Source organism: Pseudorasbora parva, chromosome 16, assembly GCF_024679245.1.
Source record: "Pseudorasbora parva isolate DD20220531a chromosome 16, ASM2467924v1, whole genome shotgun sequence".
Lineage (NCBI taxonomy): Eukaryota > Metazoa > Chordata > Actinopteri > Cypriniformes > Gobionidae > Pseudorasbora > Pseudorasbora parva.
The window spans coordinates 8,166,303-8,186,410 of NC_090187.1; the positions used below are offsets into that span (position 1 = coordinate 8,166,303).

General features: G+C 39.0%; 1 protein-coding gene across 1 annotated transcript in view; it reads right to left on the bottom strand.

The window, feature by feature from the left end:
- Positions 1-19,720, bottom strand: part of nectin1b (nectin cell adhesion molecule 1b) — a 321,725-nt gene extending 302,005 nt beyond the window's left edge. The window contains 1 exon segment of the mRNA XM_067419324.1: positions 18,924-19,720. Within this exon segment, the coding sequence (XP_067275425.1) occupies positions 18,924-18,978 (55 nt within the window). The 5' untranslated portion in view covers positions 18,979-19,720.
- Positions 19,721-20,108: the final 388 nt, after the last annotated feature.

Here is a 20,108-nt window from a genome sequence, read left to right on the forward strand (position 1 = left end):
GGAAACTTTTAGCCATTTTACAGCATACGTCTGAACGTGCCAGCATGTATGGGTCACATCCAAGACCTTGGTGTGTTTCTTGCAGTAATAGGAACAGTATACGGCACTGTAAGGAGTTCCATCATGATACTTGATTTGCCTCTTATTGAGTGCTAAGCTCTTAGTAGAAAAAACTGAACAAATAACAGTTCGGTCCATTAACTGTGGGTAGACAAACAACAGCAGTGAGTGAGCAAATTAACTGTTTGGATTTGGAGAGTGGTGAACAGTGGCAGCACCAACGCTCTTCATGGCAAGGGGAATTTGCATCTAACTCTTTATAACCTCCACAGATACTGATGGGAGAATATAAGTAGAAGCCATGCTTCAATAGGCATCACAGGGTTCTACACTGTCTCTGGCTATGTGCATGTTGTAGGAAGGTGGATTATTTAGCGTGTAGAGTAAATACTGCTCCTTCTCCCTAGTCAGATATAACTCTTGGCACAGACAGAAGCACAACAAGGAATTGGCTCTCCATGTTAACTGGCTCCACAGCTTTTTATGGCTTCCATACTGGCTGATGCCACAGCTAAACCAAACACACTACGCCTCAAGAATTGAGCCAGGGATTAACCTCCCATTCAGCTGTCTTGGCACAGTGGCTCTCAGAAGGTTTGAATGGAGGGGTAAGGGTGGATCCACTGTGAGAATGAGGTGAAAGGATTCTGGAGGAGGGAGAGTATTGTGTCTTTGGCATCTCCTCAGGGAAAGGATCTATACCTGCCAGCTAAATCTGCCACCTGTGCGGATACAAGCATGATTGTAGAGGTTTTGTCACTATAATGTCTGAGTTTGTTTTACAACTTTTATGCAATGTTGCCTGCACCTGGAACCGGTCGCAGGGACAATCTCTACAGAGCAAAGGAGTTAAATGCCTTGTTCGTGGGCACAAAGGTGATGGTCTTTCTCATGAGGAGACCAATCCAGCAACCTTCTGGGACACCAGCTATGGGTACAACCTTGACTACTACATATAACCTATTTTGTTTTTTTTGTTTTTTTACCAGATTTACCAGACATAGGCCACCACTGATGCATGTAAACATGCCAGCATACTACACTGCACATTAACCTGCAAACATTCATGACGTTGATTTTTAAATAAACATGAGTCAATGTGACTTCAGCATTAGAATGAATGCACCTTACTTTTACTTGGGGCATTTAGCTACATCACACATTAATCTTGCAATAAAACGATCCAAGGGATCAGATTTCAGGGCTTTTAATGTCAATGCACACTGCTCTGAGACATTTGGACAGGCAATATTATTGTGAGATAAAGGAACCACACCCTGTCGCAGGTGGCACTCAGGTGATTTAATCACAGGTGAGATGGCAGGTTTTATAATGCACCCAGGGACAAAGAATCCCCCCTGGGCCAAGAGAAAGAACTGCCTGGGGCAAGCCAGGATTAACTGACCAACTGTGCTGGGGAAAAGATTTGTGTTGCGGAGCATGTCTGTAGTCTATTCCAAGATCATCATAATGCCTCAAAAGAATATTCTTCCCTTCACTTTTTTTCCCCTCACCTCTCACTCGTCATGCTCACCTTCCGTTTGTCCCTTCTCTTCCACAGGAGAGGATGGAATCTACAAGCTTCCCCCTCACTCTGTTATTTCTCTTTTTTTGTTTCTTCTTTTCTTTCCATCTTTCATTCACAAAAGCAAGTTATGTTTAAACATGTAATTATCTATCTATGTAGGCAGCATTTTGAATCATCATAGGAGTGCACCAAATATGTATCTTAATACTAAAACGTATTGATAGTTCAGTGTAAAAAACGGTTATATTAGCCAATAATTATTTGCTTTTAGCTTTGCAACATGCTAATCTGGTCTCCTACACATAAAGAGCAATAATTGCATGATATAAAAAGTAAAGTACAAAACAAGGATCTCATCAGCTTTCACCTCCATTGGGAATTCACCTTAACTAATCACACTAGGTGATCTGAACCGTGCCCGAGCGTGCTTGATCCCCAGGCTGGTTCGTTTGACTAGGTTGACACGGTTCAGTTGGACTTGGTCGCAGTGTGGACAAGATATAAGAAAACCATGCCTAGTGTGAGTACACCCTAAAAGGAAGCAAGACAAGTCACAATGTTTTTTTTTTTTTTTTTTTTTTTTTTTTTAAGCTACAATGGTGCCTACACTAAACCCCACACTTACACAACAAGGTGAAATGTGATGTGAACCCACTACCCACAAACACGTGAAACACAAAGTGCTAGGATTGTGACTGATGTGTGGGTGCATTTGGGCATTTTTCCCTCTTTAAATAAAGAAGTGACATGAAGCTGTGCAGCCATGCCTGAAACTGGTGAATCAATATCAGACTACATTAGTTACTCTGGCATCAGAGCCTGCCAGGCCAGCACAGGATCAATGCCAAAACAGCAAGTCATCTCTCGGTTTATCTTTCACTCGGCAACTCTGTCTATATCTCTACCTGTCCAGCCAATCAGAACAATTTCAGCTTGAATGGAAAGTGTATTCCATCTCAGAGACTATAATGCAAAAAGACAGCCTTTCAATAAACAAGGTTCTAGATATTTGGTCATAGCGGATATAGGAAAGAAAATTCTCTCACCTTCACATTTTACATCTCAATCAGTAGCTAGTTTAGGATTTCAGAGCCACTGGAGATAGCTGAGAAGGTATTGATCTTAAGGTGGGTCTATCCGAGTGCTCGCTCGTCTTAGCAGGACGCAGTGGGAGCGGAACCGCACTCTCAAGCAGGATAACCTAACCAGTTTTTTTTTTCTGTTCTGTTCTTTCTAAAGCAGACCAATTCTTCCTCCATTTCCTACTTGTGTTCTTTTAATGCATGGCCTATACTCCGAACAATTGCGCAGTTTCATTCAACACACACTTTTTTGTCAGTGGTGCTGTTCGTTGCGTCTCTCTGCCTGTCCGTGCAAAACATAACTTGAAACGAGTTTAAAAAGATGCACCTGCGACTTTAATATGTAAATTTAAATCTGCTTAGCAACCTGAACTTATATTTGCCAATAACACACACACAAACATACACACTCGCACATCGTTCCAATAAAGAATCTGTAGATTTGCTGTCCCCTTGGATACAGAGGAGAAAGATGCACAGCAGCCCTATTCAGAGAATTCCTTCGCTCTATTCCCCTGACTGACGCTTTTGCACAGGCCAGTAATCGCCAGTGCATGTCTCTTTTAATGGAGGCACATCAGCCCAGCTGCCTGTAGTAAATTGACTTGTTCAGTCTGAGGGGCCTTTGTGTGTGCGTACATGTGTGAGAATCTGATATATTTTATTTCAGAGGCATACACAGGATTTTAACGGAAGGCCTGGAATTATCCAATCGCTCAATCCCAGATCAGTGCTCTGACTAACCGCCCCACTTCTCTAGCGTGACACCATTACCCCTGCTGGATGCCTCTCGGCAGAGCCCTCACTGGTTTATCTCAAATGGAGCCTGTGAAGTGGAAGACTTGATAAAGACTCAACATAAACCCTTATATAGGCTGTTGATTGACAGGTATAAAGCGATCCTACACTAAAAATATATTTATTATAGGAAAGAACTCATACAGAAATCAGCACAAAACACAATACATAATATATGTGTGTGTGTGTGTGTGTGTGTGTGTGTGTGTGTGTGTGTGTGTGTGTGTGTGTGTGTGTTTTATAATTATGTATAATATATTATAATACATAATTTGTATATTATATTATGTATATATTTCATGAAATTTTAAATAAATATATATATATATATATATATATATATATATATATATATATATATATATATATATATATATATATATATATATATATATATATATATATTAGGGCCGGGACTCGATTAAAAAAAATAATCTAATTAATTAGAGGCTTTGTAATTAATTAATCGAAATTAATCGCATTTTAATTGCATATAAATATTTGACCTGAGAACAACGAGAAGTAATTTTTCACATGTATTTTTAGTATACCATTGAATAATGACTGAATACATAAGCTTAATCAACAAAATATTGTTTATTTATTTCAGTCCAGCAGACCAGCGCAATGTTTGCCATTAAGTGTAGCAAAAGCATATTTGTGATATCTGAGGCTCGATGTGCTGCGGTGATACCCAAATTCCTTGTTGTATAGCTTGCACACTACCATGCTCTTGACGACGCTTCCATTCTTTCGTTTTTTTAAACAAAATTTCCCATCCACGGGGCCAAGCAAAGCAGTCTCATCAGTTTCTTCGTTCATGTTCACTAATGCCCTGCGTCACAATCAGCTCCCTAGTTCACTAGTCAGGGCACTGATCAGGACATAAGTCAATGGGCTGACTCCCTGATCAGTGCCCTGACTAGTGAACTAGGGAGCTGATTGAGACGCAGCCATGGTTTGTTGTTGTCATGACTCCGGAGCGAGCGCTAGTTGGTGTTCCAGTATAATCGGTCCGTCGAAACTCATTCATTGAAAAACGTTCCGCGGTGCAAAAATAAGTGTGGTTAATTTTTTTTTTTTTTTTTTTTTGCATAATTAATTAACGCGTTAAAGTCACGTAATAAATTAATCTTAATTAACGCGTTAAAGTCCCGGCCCTAATATATATATATAATGCAGTTTAGTCATTTTGAAACTTGCCATCCAATGTGTATACTGTTTGAAATGGATATAAAAAAGAATATTGCCTGCTTCCAAATGCAGCTTAATCAGACTGATGGTGTTTAAAAACAACGTTCTATATTTTAGTATGTGCTAAAAGCATATTTAACACAATAATGTAAAATTTGGTGGGATTAAAGTGAACATTTTTGAATTTTGATCGTCATTTGAACATCATATGTTTGATTATCATGCTAGCACCATGATTAAATACTTTAGGACATAAAATAAATGTTTCTGTTTTCTGAGAATATGAATTGTATTATATTTTTGTTATACGGAAGTTAACAATAGTGGATGCAGTAGCCAAGACCATTTACTGACCATGGGCGGCCTGGCACCCGTACTGTCAAAACTTGGGAAGATCATGAGTTTGAGCAAAGTTTAGAAATTCATAGAGAGAGAGAGAGAGAGAGAGAGAGAGAGAGAGAGAGAGAGAGAGAGAGAGAGAGAGAGAGAGAGAGAGAGAGAGAGAGAGAGAGAGAGAGACAGAGAGAGAGACAGAGAGAGGGGGGGGGGGGGGGGTTATTAACACTGACCTCTGAGAGGATTTCATTTATATGAGGAATCCTAATAAACCAATGAATCCATGGATGACACAGATGGTATTGTGAACTATTCAGAACTTACCTAAGATAATGAGAATTCAAATTCAATTCCTAAATTTGAAATTATTTGAATTGATATAACAAACAGGATGCTGGAAAAAAAAGTTTAAGAAAAAAAATTATCGAATGAATATTAAAAGAAAAGGTACTGAAGATTTAGTACATTCTTGCTATGCTAGTAATATAATTTGCAATTAATAAAAGGTATTAAAAAAGAAAAAACAATCAATAATGGTCTCTTTTAATCTACATATACTCAGAATTAACTCATGAATAATGAAATTTATCTCTTGTGTGAGAGCTAAAATCATGATTCCTTTTCCTTTCATAGTAATTCATCATCCTTGTGGCAAATTCAATTCACATTTCTACTCACAAATTGAACGGGAGCCAATTCTTGAAATTCTGCAAGAAAAAGCAGAGAAAACAGGAGAAGCCAAGCGAGGGAGGAGGGGAAAATACTGCAGTAATACAGCTGAAGTATCTGTTCAGTGAGTGGAAAACCAAGGGTGGGAGGATGGGTGGGCTTAACTATTTAATCTCTAAATCGAGATGAGAATCGCTAAATCAGATTAATACCAAATCAGAACGGCACAAGCAAGATCGGCTCCCATTTATTGATTTCCTTTTTCTTTAGTCGGCTGATTCAGGCATTTTGACTCGAAACAGAACAGGATTTTCAGGGGTTTGAAGCAGAAAATTGCAGCTGCGCTTTGCAGATAAAACAAGAACTCCATTTGGACGGATGGAAGGGAGAGGTTTGTGTGATCGGGGGCCTGGAAAACAAGTGTGTGTACCGGCGGCGCACGCATACTCACAGAGGCGGTCGCAGGTGCACGCAGACAAATGCGTTCTGCACCGAGACATCTTATACACACTCATCAGAAGGATGCCGGGGCTAAAAGTTCCCAGCGCTGAGTCACTATCAGGTCAACCTGATGCTAAAAACCCATTCCCATTAACACACCGCACAGGCCTACCTACAAACACAGACAAAGAGAAAGAGGAAATGCGCGTGTGTGTGTGTGCGCACGCGCGCAGGCATGTGTGTGTTAATTTAGCACTTACTCTGTTTTTAGTGTTATTTGTGCAGTCAGCTGTGCAGTGGAGAAACACTCCGCGCTGTCACATCCACTCTATTATTTAGATCAGGAGCTCTCACTCATGTTTAATTCATCAGCGAGTGGCTATGCCACATCTAGACAGAGATGCACAGCACCACCTAAATGTGCACAACAGACTCAGTCGAAAAAGCGGTGGAAGTCCTGCGAACGTTACATATTAAGCATTTGTTTTACAAAAGGAAACCACTTTGTATGTGAAACCATTTATGTAACACAAAGAAACTTAGGTACAATTATGGGTAGACAAAAATACATACAATACATAGAAATCACATATTAATGCACAAGGCATGCATCTTGTAATTCCCCATGTTGCAGACTACAATAATCTGGCATTCTTTACTGCAACTGTATGGAATGACTCAATTTGGAGCTTTTGGTAGAGGATAAATGTTAAAACTTCCTAAATAAATATGTTTGTGAAGAAGCAATGAATAATTTATTTAGGCTAGATACATACATTCACAGATTGTATCTGTTTTTTGTTTTCTGTTTTTGGCTTAGTGCCTTTTTTTCTTCAGTATTTTAAGAATGAACACACAAATGCAACACCACTGGAGTATAATTATATATATATATATATATATATATATATATATATATATATATATATATATATATATATATATATATATATATATATATATATATATATATATATATTAGTTCTGAGCTACAAAAAACTAAATCTGGTCAGGCCAATCACATCGTGTATAGAGTCGGTGGGCGGGGCTTAACATAATGACGGCAGAGTTGCGCTTGTGTGCTACTATTTAACACAGAAGCTGGCGGACGGCGGTCTTTTGAATCAGCTTTGACCGCGACTCTGGAAGACTTGGAGTTAAGCTTTTCTCTGAGAAAATAACAAAAAACGGCACTGAAGTCATTTTTAAAAAGGGAAGATGTGTTCAGAGTTTTGCTGACCGGATGTGGTGAAAGTTTAATTTATCAGCTAGCTTCGCTTCACCTTCATTGCTCTGGTTGGTTGTAGCGCTATCCTATAGTGTGCAGAGGGAGTCTGAATGACAACCGTTTATCCTGCCCCTCGGATTGAGCCCTGCCAATGGTGATGTGGGTCTGGCTTGTCAGGCTACAGCTACGCAACAATCACTGTGATGCTTCAAAAAGTCCATAAAGAGATCATAAAACAAATCCAAATGAATTGAGTGGTTAATTATCTTCAACAATCGCTTTATATGATGAACAGACTGAACTTGTACCTTTTATTTACATATAAACTTTGATCTGTGAACATTAAAGGTGGAGTGAAATGCTTTTTCATGCACACTGAACTTTTTACGCTGTTAAAGACTTGGATTCCCATGCTAAACATGGACAAAGTTTCAAATTAAGTTGGACATTTGATTTTTTCTGTGCTAAAAATACTTTTTTCACAACTTTCAGAAATGTTTTATCGAATGTGGGTCTGCGTGACGTCAACAAGGGTGTAATGTCTTTGTACAGGCAGTATGGCAAATTCTCCCGTTGACCAGAGCGAGAGAGCAAAAGCAGTATGCCAATCAAAACGCTTTGCTCGGCTTTAGGGAAGTTGTCGGCTGCACTGCACAGGTCTTAAGAAATCAACAATGTCACCAAATAAGTCTGTTTTTGGTTGCCAAGGTTAAGACAACCCTGTATAGCTTTCCAAAGAACCTAGCATTAAGGAGACAGTGGATACAGTTTGTTTTCAAGTGTTTTTGTTTGTTCCCTGCATTTTGGCTGCACATCAAGTAAACAATATGATCACGTATAATTAAAGGGTTCCTTCAGCGATTAGCATATGGCTTTGTATCAGTAGAAACCCTGGAGTATATTCAAATGTTTGTGCTAGCCCCCTTGTATCCCCCTGAGACAAGAGATTTTCTGCATTTTATTTCCTGAAAAATTCCTCCGATGATGCAAATATCGTCAATTTGGGGTCATCGGAGGAATTTTTGGCCAAAGGCTAAAGACTAAACTAAAGACTGACTCCTGCAGCGTTAGTGCTGTTACACTCGCGCGGCAACTCACTCATTATATTGAACAGACACATTCAGTATTTAACTGTAGTGTCTGTTCTCCAACTAAGTCACAGTAATCCAGTAGCAGTGGCTTTGGGAATGGCCTCACAGGACAGCAAAGCATTGTAGGAATTGTTGTCTTTCATCACCATGAGTCAAAAATAAATTTTCTGTCTTTTCTCAGTCTAGAAGGCACCAAATTCAAAAATAATTTCACATTTCTACTACATTAATGACCCAGATTAAATACAGATATATCTTCCCAGCGCTGAAGTACCCCTTTAATTTATCAATGGATCACTCAATGTATGATGTGAGTTTAAATACATATGTTTGGCTGCCCACTATAGATGTCTGTTTGTTTATTGTTAAACCACTCCAAACAGCAAATCACAGAGTGGGAAAATATGTTGAACTAAATGAACTGTTTCATATTAAACCGAGGGGACGTTTAAGGATGTCAGAGCTTTCAGACACTCAATCCAATTGTTCTGCGTGCTCTTGATTCTTTTGCTAAGTCCACACGAAACTCCTCCATCCGCTCGGTTTTATTCTGAAAGACTCTATACAGCCTATCTTTCTTTTATAAATATAATAAAGACTTTTCGGAGATATGAAGAATTCAATGCTACCCAATAGGTAATCAAGATTGACATGAGATTTACAGAAACTCAGTGCGACACCCCTCTTGTAACATAAGCTCAACCGAACCTGCTTGATGTGCAAGAACAACCCTTTTGCAGAAGCTCAAAGTGCTGTGTAACACGGGAATGAACCTCACTGGTTCTTGCGGAAACTCAAACGTGCTGTGTAACATGAGAATGAACCTCATTGGTTCTTGCAGAATTTTAAACGTGCTGTGTAACATGAGAATGAACCTCATTGGTTCTTGCAGAATTTTAAACGTGCTGTGTAACATGAGAATGAACCTCATTGGTTCTTGCATGTCGCGAGAACTTGCCTAAAATAAACATAAAGCAATTGTGTCTCTTCAGACATTTTGGATTAAACTTCTCAATTCGTATGTATTAGTTTTATGATCCTTTAATGGACTTTTTGAAGCGTCAAAGTGGTAGTTTCATAGCTGCTAATGGAGGGACAGACAGTTCTGAGATTTCATAAAAAAGATCTTAATTTGTTTCCGAACATGAACAAAAGTCTTACAGGTTATAATTGACATGGATTTTATTTTGTTTTGTTTTTTTACAGAAAAATAAATAATTTTGCAGTTAAAAAGGTATACAGATAGCTCTGTTTAAATGACAAATACATTACAATCCAAATATACATTCTACGATGAGTCTTGTTCACACATGAATTTGTGGTGAAAAGAATAAATGATGCTTCACAAGCACAGACAGCATTTGGTTAAACTGGATTATGGCTGGTTAGGGAATAAGATACAGGTTTTGTGATGGAAAAAAAAAGACTTGAAAATGACAAACCAACGTTAATAAGATACAAAAATTAATTGCACTTACATCAAAATCCCCACTGCATACGACATTGGAGTTCCAACCAGAGTCTCAAATGCTGCTTTAGCAGTCTGCAGGGGTTGCTAGCAGTGGTCCAGGAGGTAAATTCACCATAGTAATATTATTTGGCTGTCACTCTCACTGCTCTTCCTTAGCTCGGGGCAGCTTTCCATGCATCACCCCGGTACCAAATAAACCCAGCTATACTCCAAGGGAATTGGATGGAGCTCTCATCTGCATGCTAATGTTAAAGCATCCAACCCAAATGTCTGTATAATCACTTTCACAGCAGAACTCCATCCGGTGAGCGTCCCCCGCCAAACGCTGTGCCATGTGTCACTGTCAGGCCGTTATGACTATCTCTCTCCAAGGAGGACAGACAAACAGACCGAAAGACATGCAATAAAAGACTTTTGCTGGCCTACATGTGACCTCTTGGGGTTAAGCAGCACTTATTGAGGTTTGGCTGATGAGTTCTGCAGGTTTTTTCACCCATACAAGCTCCACGACCCTTTGGGAAACACCTGCTTCTGATCAACGTCTGCTTTTATGACCCTGCTTCATCTGGCTTTTGGTTTTCAAAAGATCCACTTCAAATAAGAACACATCCCTGTTTTGCAATTACAGGCGCATGCAAAAAGCCAGTCAGCACAAATAAGTTAAACTGTAGACCAGTGAGTTCAATTTCACTCTGAACAACCCAATTGTAAAAAACTGAAAATAGCAAATACAAATGAGCTAATCAAGTGAGTGTTTTTTGGCTGAAGTAAATACGATAAATATTACAAAACCAAAAAGGAGAGCAACCACTCCAAGTTAATCCCTCATGTAGTGGAAACCAGAATGTCCACAGCTAGTCTTTCACACTGTAAGCACCAATAAGCAACAAGCCTGCTGGGTAAACAGAACCGAAGGTGTCTGAAAGCGAAATTATTCAAATTTTGCAGAATCAAGTTTGCATGGTGCCAAGTTATTACTTGGATTACATTTCAGAGCTATAGACAAATTCACATTCTGAATAATTGCATTTCTGTGGTTGATGCTCATCCATCATTGGAAGTGTTCATTCCCCCAAAATGTTTAATCCAACTAAGATGGGGATTTGGAGTTGAGAAAAATCGCTTTAACCAGCCTGAAAGGCAATGATCTATATGAGTGAATATACCGCACAGACCTGTCCCAGCCTCCCCCATACCCAGAGCGCACAATACAGTGAAAACAATTAAAGAGCAATGAGAAAAGAAGTGAAGCATGGGGGGCTGGCTTTAAAATGAAATTATTATTGTCATGACACCACAAGCAGCATTTAGTGATCAATATAAGCATTTAAGCTTTATGTAACCGAATAATGTCAGTTAATAAAACTATTTTTAACATTTTTAACAACTTTCTTGGTAGATCAACACCATTCCAATGAGTTTATCGAACATCAAATTCTATATGTAATTTTTTGAAAAAGTTGCTGAAATAAATAAGTACCAAGCAGACATTGAATATGCATACTATGATTTACCAGACAAATCATAATATTTGAAGTGGATCAGACTTAATTAACGCTACACATATGCATTTTAAGAACAATGCATTTTCATATCCTTGAAATGACACTGTGGTCGCAATTTGGAAGATAACATAAGCCATTTGCAACTTCAAGGTTTGTGTGATGCTTTAGTCGATTGGGTCTTATTGGGGTCACAATGGGAAAAAGAGGTGATAATAATGACCAGGGTACGTTAATGAAGTCATAATTTTGCCAAATCCTGCTCCTTGATCTTAGCCTGACAAGCCAGACCCACATCAAGATGTTTGGTCTGGAAACTCACCATAGACAGGGCTCAATCCGAGGGGCGGGATAAACGGTTGTCTTTCAAACTCCCTCTGCACGCGATAGGATAGCGCTACAACCAACCAGAACAACGAAGGTGAAACAGAGCTTGTTGATAGATTAAACATTCGCCGTATCCGGTCAGCAAAACTCAGAACACATCTTCCCTTTTTAAGAATGACTTCAGTGCCGTACTTTGTTCTTTTCTCAGAGAAAAGCTTAACTCCAAGTCTTCCAGACTCGCAGTCAAAGCTGATTCGAAAGACCGCCGTTCGCCAGTTTCTGTGTTTGCTAGAAGCACGCAAACAACTCGGCCGTCGTCATTATGGCCCTGCCCACCGAATCTATACATGATGTGATTGGCCCGGCAAGAGTTTGGCGTTTACAGCTCAGAAGGGTATTGAGAGTTGCTAGACAACACTCGCGGGCAGATTAGATTTGCTGCCGCTAGTGTGCGTCTAGATTTCTAGGCTACCTTGATCTATCAATAATGACAGAAATCTAGTTTATGAAAACAGTGTTGCAAACACAGCACGTATCTGAAGATAATCAACACTTTCCATACCCCCATAAAACCTCATCATTCTGACCATATTTTCTTTATGACGAAAGACTGGCGGCAAGTAGCCTACCCATCGACCCATAACACAGCCAACTATTGTGATGTATTTTGAGTGTTTTTTTGCTAGACATTTGTGCACTGAGTGGACTGAGTATGCTGCTGCTGTTTTGGCACAGTCAATTTCATCTCAAGCACCGCTGTGGATGGCTCGTGTTAATAGCTTTCTACGATGTTAATTTCAAGAATGACTGGGCAGACCCCATAGATCACTTCTGCTTGGTGATGAGGGGTACACGATAACCTCTCCTGCTTTCTTACCTGTAAATCACAGCTTATTTTGTGTTACACTACAGTAATGAAAGGCTATATTTAAACAGATACCAATTAAAGTGGCTCGGTTACAAAACTTAGCAAGCGGCCTTGCTGTCTACAAAGGACGCTGCTTTCTGTGAAATCAAACCTCATTAAATGGTTTTGACCGTTCTACATAGACAACATTTCTGAGCATTATAAATGTAGCAAAGTGCACAGGAGACTCAATCCACATTGATTTCAACAGAGTTTGGTGTTAATATGTTGCTAATAAGAGATGCACCGGTCGACTGGCCATAAATCGAAACCAACCGGTGGCCGATAATGTGTTTAAAGCAAAAACTGGTCAGTTTATTTTGGCTGATCTCTGTTCTGGATTTGCACACAAACTTGATGCAATTTCATTTTTTCTGTTACCTCCAAAAATTCATGTTTTTGAAGAGATTTTTCAATATTTAATTAATTTAAATGTGCCATTTGATTTACATTTGATTTTTTTTTTTTTTTTTACAGAGCTGGTCACAATTCATTACGGGATTGCCCTCACAAATATATGTGATCCTGCCTTTTAGCTATATATATATATATATATATATATATATATATATATATATATATATATATATATATATTGCAAGGCCGTATATATATATATATATATATATATATATATATATATATATATATATATATATATATATATATATATATATATATTGCATAAAACATATGAAATCAAGTTTAGTAGGCACAATTCTCCTCTGAAAAAAAATTAAATAAAAAAATAATTAAAAAGTAAAAAAATACGGAACTCTACAGTCTCAACTCATTTAAAATGCAAGGCTAACAGCCAGTTCAATGAATGGGCACACTGACGGATGAAATCAATAAATAGAAACGGGCTTTTTAATGCAACACATTGTTAAAAGCCGTAAAAGAAAAACGGTTTTAAGTGTTAAACGGCATCAAAGCATGACTGCAATTGCTAAAAGCAGGTCCCTTCACCGAAACAGTTTCAGCTCATGCAATATATTCTGATGTGAATTGAAAATGGTTTAAAACGTTATGGGACTCATGTCAAGGCACGTAACCTAATGCAAAAGTAATGAACACTTTATTTGGGAATAAAACAGATTTTCAACACATTTGGAAATACAATTGAGGAGTGTTAACCATCTGTCTGACTTTACCCCTGTTTCTCATGGTGGAGTGGAACAAGTGATGGTTTTACACCCACACGCACATACACACACACACACACACACACACACACACACACACACACACACACACTTATTTGCCAGCTAAACCATCTATTGTGGGGGTCACAACAGCTTGTATATCACTTAGACCTTCAAAGAAAGCTGACATTAATAGGGTCGCCTTTTGACCTCAAAGTGAATGACCAAATTCCTGTCATTGCACATAAAGAAAAGAGTAAATCCAGTTGACGTGAAAGGGAGCCGAGCTTTTGCAGCAAACAACGTATATTTCCCCCTTTCGCGCATTTGTAATCTTTCTAGTGCACATCCGTGAAAGACCCTGGGCGATCTGATATTGCTCATCGCAGCAATTTAGAGAGCGTTGGCAAAACTCACAAATTAAAAACGCCACTCAAATATGGCTTTCACACTCAATGGGATAATCAAAACACGCAAGGGGGGAATATCACAAGATGTTCTTCTTCTCTCTCTTGATTGAACCACTTCAAACGAAATTCAAACATGATTCCTCCAGCCAGGAAAATAATCCTGATCTTTTACATGAACCACAGGATCATCTCTACACAAATCAGGCAAGACTTTGTGATCAAAGAGCAGAACGCACAGAATCAGCTGTCGCGCTCTGCGGAAAGAGGACTCACGGGTAACAAGGCCAACCGGGTATTTGTTCCATTCTGTGACATTCTGGTTAGTAAAATATTAAGTCGACCTAAAAATCTGTATTGACCCTATTCTTTTGTCTCTCTATTGACAGTTTGTCTAATTGTGAGCATTTCATCTGTACACATTTTCAAAGAACAGAAAATACAGAAATGACTTTCCTTTTTGACATATCACAAATCCCTCTTATTTTTGAAGAAAAAAAAAACTGATTGATGGGTTGAAACTTGCCATTTGCAGTTGTATTAATCATAAAATGAATTTCGGAGGGATAAAAAGCAGTGATCCTCTATATTTTAAATGAAAAATGTCACAGGTAAAGTACCTTTCATATTGTACATCCAGTAGCTGAAAGTGTTTTAATACAGGTGAAAAAGCATTTTGGGCATTCAGCCATTTTCTACCTCAGATTAACCCGACTGATTCCAACACGTACACACAAACCACTTTCCTAGGTAGTTCACCTTGAAACAGCTTTCTTAGGAAAATTGATGTTTGTGGTGGGCTCAAATAATTATGGTATAGATTTAAACTCCTCCACGAAATGCTCCTTAAATCGAAAAAAAAGAACTATGATGAATGCTTATTTCTGAAGCTTTAAAAAGTTTTCCATTCCGTTAATGGAAAAAAGTATCGCTAAAAAGCTATCACGGGAGGAAATGACGATTTACGAATCAGTGATGGTTTGCCAAACACTGGAGGTTAGGATAAATTATCCATCTAGCATCTGTTTCACTCTAAAGGGACAGCTATAAGTCATGTAATCACTATCAAACAGCACAGCCCCTTCCATTACTCTTCCCTTTCATCCTTTGCATTGCTGAATGAATTTTAGTCACAAAGAAGAGTAATACATCCGTAGTGTTTTTATATGAACAAGGAGAATTACAGCACATATTTTGTATCGCAGCCCAACATGTGTTGTTGAAATTCACCGTACAAGTCAGTATGGAGAAATGTTCTGTTTTTGGAAGAAAACCATCACATTAAAATGGAACGGCACTATGAATGAACTAAAAGAAATAGTTCACCCAACAATGATCCTTCTGTCATCATTTACTCATGTCATTGACTTTTATACAGGTTTGGAATGACATATGGATTAGTAAATTTGGACTTTTTATTCTGATCATTCTTCTGCAGAACACAAAAGAATTTTTTTTGGAAAATGTCTGTATGGTGACCATAGACTGTAAAAGAATATGAACGTATTGTCCGTTATGTCACCCGTAGGTTTCTGAAGAGCATTTTTGAAGCCTAAATTTGGCAGTTTCCATGTTAGCAGCGCATCATTACCGGATAACTGAAAATGGACAAAGCGGCGGGATGTGGATGGAGCTGAGATGACTGAAACCCTGCACGCCTAGCTTAACCATAATGGCAATCCACCTGTCACTCAAGTGGCCACACCCTTAATTATGCAATTTACACGGATGAGTTAAAAAAAAAAAATTCACCCCCTCACAGTTGTCATTAAGTGGAAAATTAGCTGTATAGACCAAAACCACTTTTTTGTACCAGACATTTTAACATGGGGGAGATACAGATTTGACTCCCTTCTGGAGCCTGTCTTTAGTCGATGAATTGCAGTTTAATTCACTTCAAGAGACTGTGGGAGGTTACTGCTTGATGGCGACCACTAACCATTATGTTTCACACAAGAAAGAGTCACACAGACCTGTGAGTTAATAAAGCATCAATCTATTGATTGATCTGGCCTAGCGTTGAGCCATTTCAGGCATTATCAATAGAACATTGGAGAGATTCAATAGATTAGAACACCCGAGAGATTCCTCAGCCTGCATTACAACCAACAGGCTGCAAATTGCCCCATTAATAGATGAGCCTGACGGGTTCCAACTTGGCAAAAAAAGGGGGCGTGAATCTCAAAGCAGATAACATTATAAATTACGCTACTTCTGCCCATGCTTTTCAATGGAAGAGCCTTGGGCGTCAGATCACAGCAAGCAGAACCGCATCCATATAATTCATTACGCTTCGTTGTTTTACTCTGCATCACAGCACCATTAAGTATTCAGCTGTACGTGTGGCTGCACGTGAAGGAGGGCAGCCCTACCGGCTCTGACACGCACATATGCACGTAGAGTTGATTTATGCTGAGTGATTGCTTTGCCTCAGAAAGAGAAACAATAAGCAGATGTCTTCTAAGACCCCCATTCCAGCTGTTAATTGCATGGCAAGTGTCTGGTAAACACAGAACAGAGGTGAACAAAGAGGGATGTGTTCACTACGCCCAGGTTGTGTATATCATTAGATTTGCAAGGTGTCTTGTCAACAGAGCATGCTTGGGTTTGTTTTCTCAAGGATCTTGTCTGAACGGATCTTTGAGACTTTTTGTATGCTCGCCTAACCTCTCCCACCATTTTTATATATTGTGACTTTGAAGTCTTAAATTATACCCTGCAAAGAAAGGAATAGGCTAGTGCTATGCATACCATTACTGTCAAGAAAGTTAAATATTTTGCTCCATTAAGTTAGCAGTCATTGCTAATGGTGAGAAACGCAAGCCAATTAATTCTTTCTTTAGTCATCCCTCACCCACAGGAACAAATGCTCAAAATGCTGACTCTTGGTGTGCCACCATCGACAATTTTACTTATACTGTAGTTCCAGAATCATCTTGCCTTGAGTTATTGGGTTTCATTAGATCACATGACTAAATAAGTCCACAGGAACTGAATCTGGAAGCAGCCTCACAGACGCACAAACATTTGGACACTGTTTTGTTTCGTTTCTGGAGTCACGCCAAAGGCAACATGCTCAAGCTATTCGAAGATATTTGCAACTGCACAAGGTGCCTTATATTACATGAAGCTTAGTGATAAAATCAACTCCTTATGGTAAGATCTAGGCATTCATTGAGACTTGCAAAACTATCAGTGAAGCATTCTCTCATTACAAAGAGCTGCAGAATATTCTTGAAATGTTTTCATCAAAGATGCAGGGATGTATTCATCACTTAAGAGTGGGAAAAGCGAGATACTAAAGGAAAGAATCACCCAATGAAAGGAGGTGCAAAGGTTATCACATAAGCCTTTCACTCAGTTGACCCCAAACAGCTGTTTTTGACTGGCTTAGTTCCTTCTACAGAGACACTAGGGGCAGGCCGGAAAAGCGCTCTAAGACCAGCCAATATATCAGACAGTTTGTTTACAACATTAGAGGTCAGCAGTGCAGTATTGATTGGAAAATATACTCTCAAGAGCAGTTTATTAAAAGACACCTAACGCTTAGCCAGTAGTAGTACTGTCAGAGACTCTGGGGAGCGCACATGAATTGAATACTCTTGCTAATAAGGGAAAGGGATGCTTTTAAAGTGGGATTGTATGTTTGAATTATAGGTTAATATGTCACTCCATGTGATCTATTTGATTTACAGGAAGGATGTCCGAGTACAGAGTATGGATGAGGGAGGGCGGCCGCTCTGATCTTCACAGAGGGGTCACACCCATATATCACTCAGACAAAGCAAGAGCTTTAATCTGACAGTCAAGGGAAAGTTAACTAATTCCAACTCATACTTGACTAGAAAAAAAAAAATAGAAAAAAAACTGTTGCACCTTGGAACTTGGAAAATTAATTCCCAGTAATAATTGCTCATTTAAAAAAATAACAGAATTTTGAGTCATGGGGAGTAGGAGAATGCAGCTAACATAAATGTTAAATAGCCTTCTTTGCAACCTCCACAATAAATGTTACGTCTAGCTACTCTATCATAAATTATAGACCAGAAGAAAAAAAAGTTAACTTGAGGTTGTTGCTTTTTTGCAGTGCATTTATGAATAAATGCTCACAAATAAGGATGCATGAGATAATGTCAAGATTGCATGATTGAAATTATTATTATAATAAAAAAGATGACTCTATATTTCATAATATGTTTTATAATATATAATGATAAAACATTATACCAAATTTTCTTTTTACAGTCTGGAGATTGTTACACCAAGAGGTTCATATTCATTATTAAATTGTAATGTGAACGATTCATCGCTATGGGTTACTTGATCCGTCTCCATCCATGCCGCTCATTTTACGTCAAACGATATTGTCGAACAAAGACTAATAAATAAATGATCACTTTTATATGTAAACATAAATATCCTCGATCTCAAAACTAATTTGAAAACTAACATCTTTTCGTTCCCGTATATTACCTGGTCTTTCCAATAACTCACAAATAACAAGCAGCACACATATTCTAGCGGAGCATCACTATCGCCATCTGCCTGTATCTCATGTTTTCATGCGTTCAGTTCGAGTCAATTTATCTGAATTATGGCATCATCAGAGGTTTTAGTCTAACTTTACACAGTTATGAACCACATAGATCCGATGAGTCTCGACGGGTGTCCGCCTGAAGAAAGACAAAAGAGCATATTTGACTGACAAGCATCCTTCAGTGGAGCTCGTGGACTTACCTGGAGCGTTTAACGCGACCAACAGGACAATCCAAAAAGTCGCCAACATCGCCATCGCGCTTCACGCCTTGCGCCAAATATCCGATCTGATACACGATCTGCAAAGAGCGATCCGGTGATTCATGCAACTTCAACACAATCCACTTCTGTCCACCCTTCACTATACGGTAGAAAGTCAACTGTTATTAAAACTGCATTCAGTGCGACGTCTGCAGAAGAGTTTAGTAGCTACAACCAGGAATCTAGATCACATCCAAAGCCCGTGCAAGGCTGCTGATCGAATCTATCTGATTCTGCGGATGAAAAGTCCGCTCGATGAGGCGGATAAGAAGCAGACAAGTTCAGGGATCCCGCATCCCAAGCGTTGAATCCAGTGCTGCTGCTCAACCCCCTCAAAACAGAAGCTTTAACAACAGTACCCTAAAGAACGGGGCGTTTAATGCATCCGATCCGTTTGCTCCACGATAAGTATGTATAATACGATTCTTCTGTACTTTGTTTTGCGCAGTAGTAAGCAGAATATGTCCTATAAGTCCCAACGGTCCCGGTCTGTTCCCTCAGTTTGGGAGTGTAAGGATTATCAGATTATTTTTGTTGGGTGCTGAAGATGTTTAAACGGACCTGAAATCCGTCCCGAACTATTTTTTTTCCCGAGAAAACAGACTGATTCTCCAGAATATGGCAACAATCCCGTGGTTTGGCGCACTTCAGGCACTGCTGCCACAACCTGAACTGTTCTGTTGTAGCTGATACAAGCGCGAGGAGAGATCCGAATCAAGATGACGTCAAAAAGGGCGGGGCTTCCACTATAGTGAAGCGCGAGTAGGAGGATTTAGTCCATTGTTGCCATGTCCGCTTATAAAAAGCTTGCATGTTCTTGCTTAATTGGCAATGATGTTCTACAGTTTTTGTGTGTCTTACTTCCACATGAACAATCAAATTTCTGGGTTTTGCTGGTGCATAGAGACCATAATATAAAGCCACACTATATAACGTCTTTATTAAACTATTTCCCCTGTTGTCCGATATTTAGGGCCGTAAAACTGTAACTTGCAGAGGCAAAGCAATTGAATAGACATTCATTTTAACTGATTTCCTGTGGCGCACGCCACAGCGAAGATGTACCTTTTTCAATTTTTGGGGATTCTCAGAAGCGAAAGTTGTCATAGTTGTGTAATCTTATAT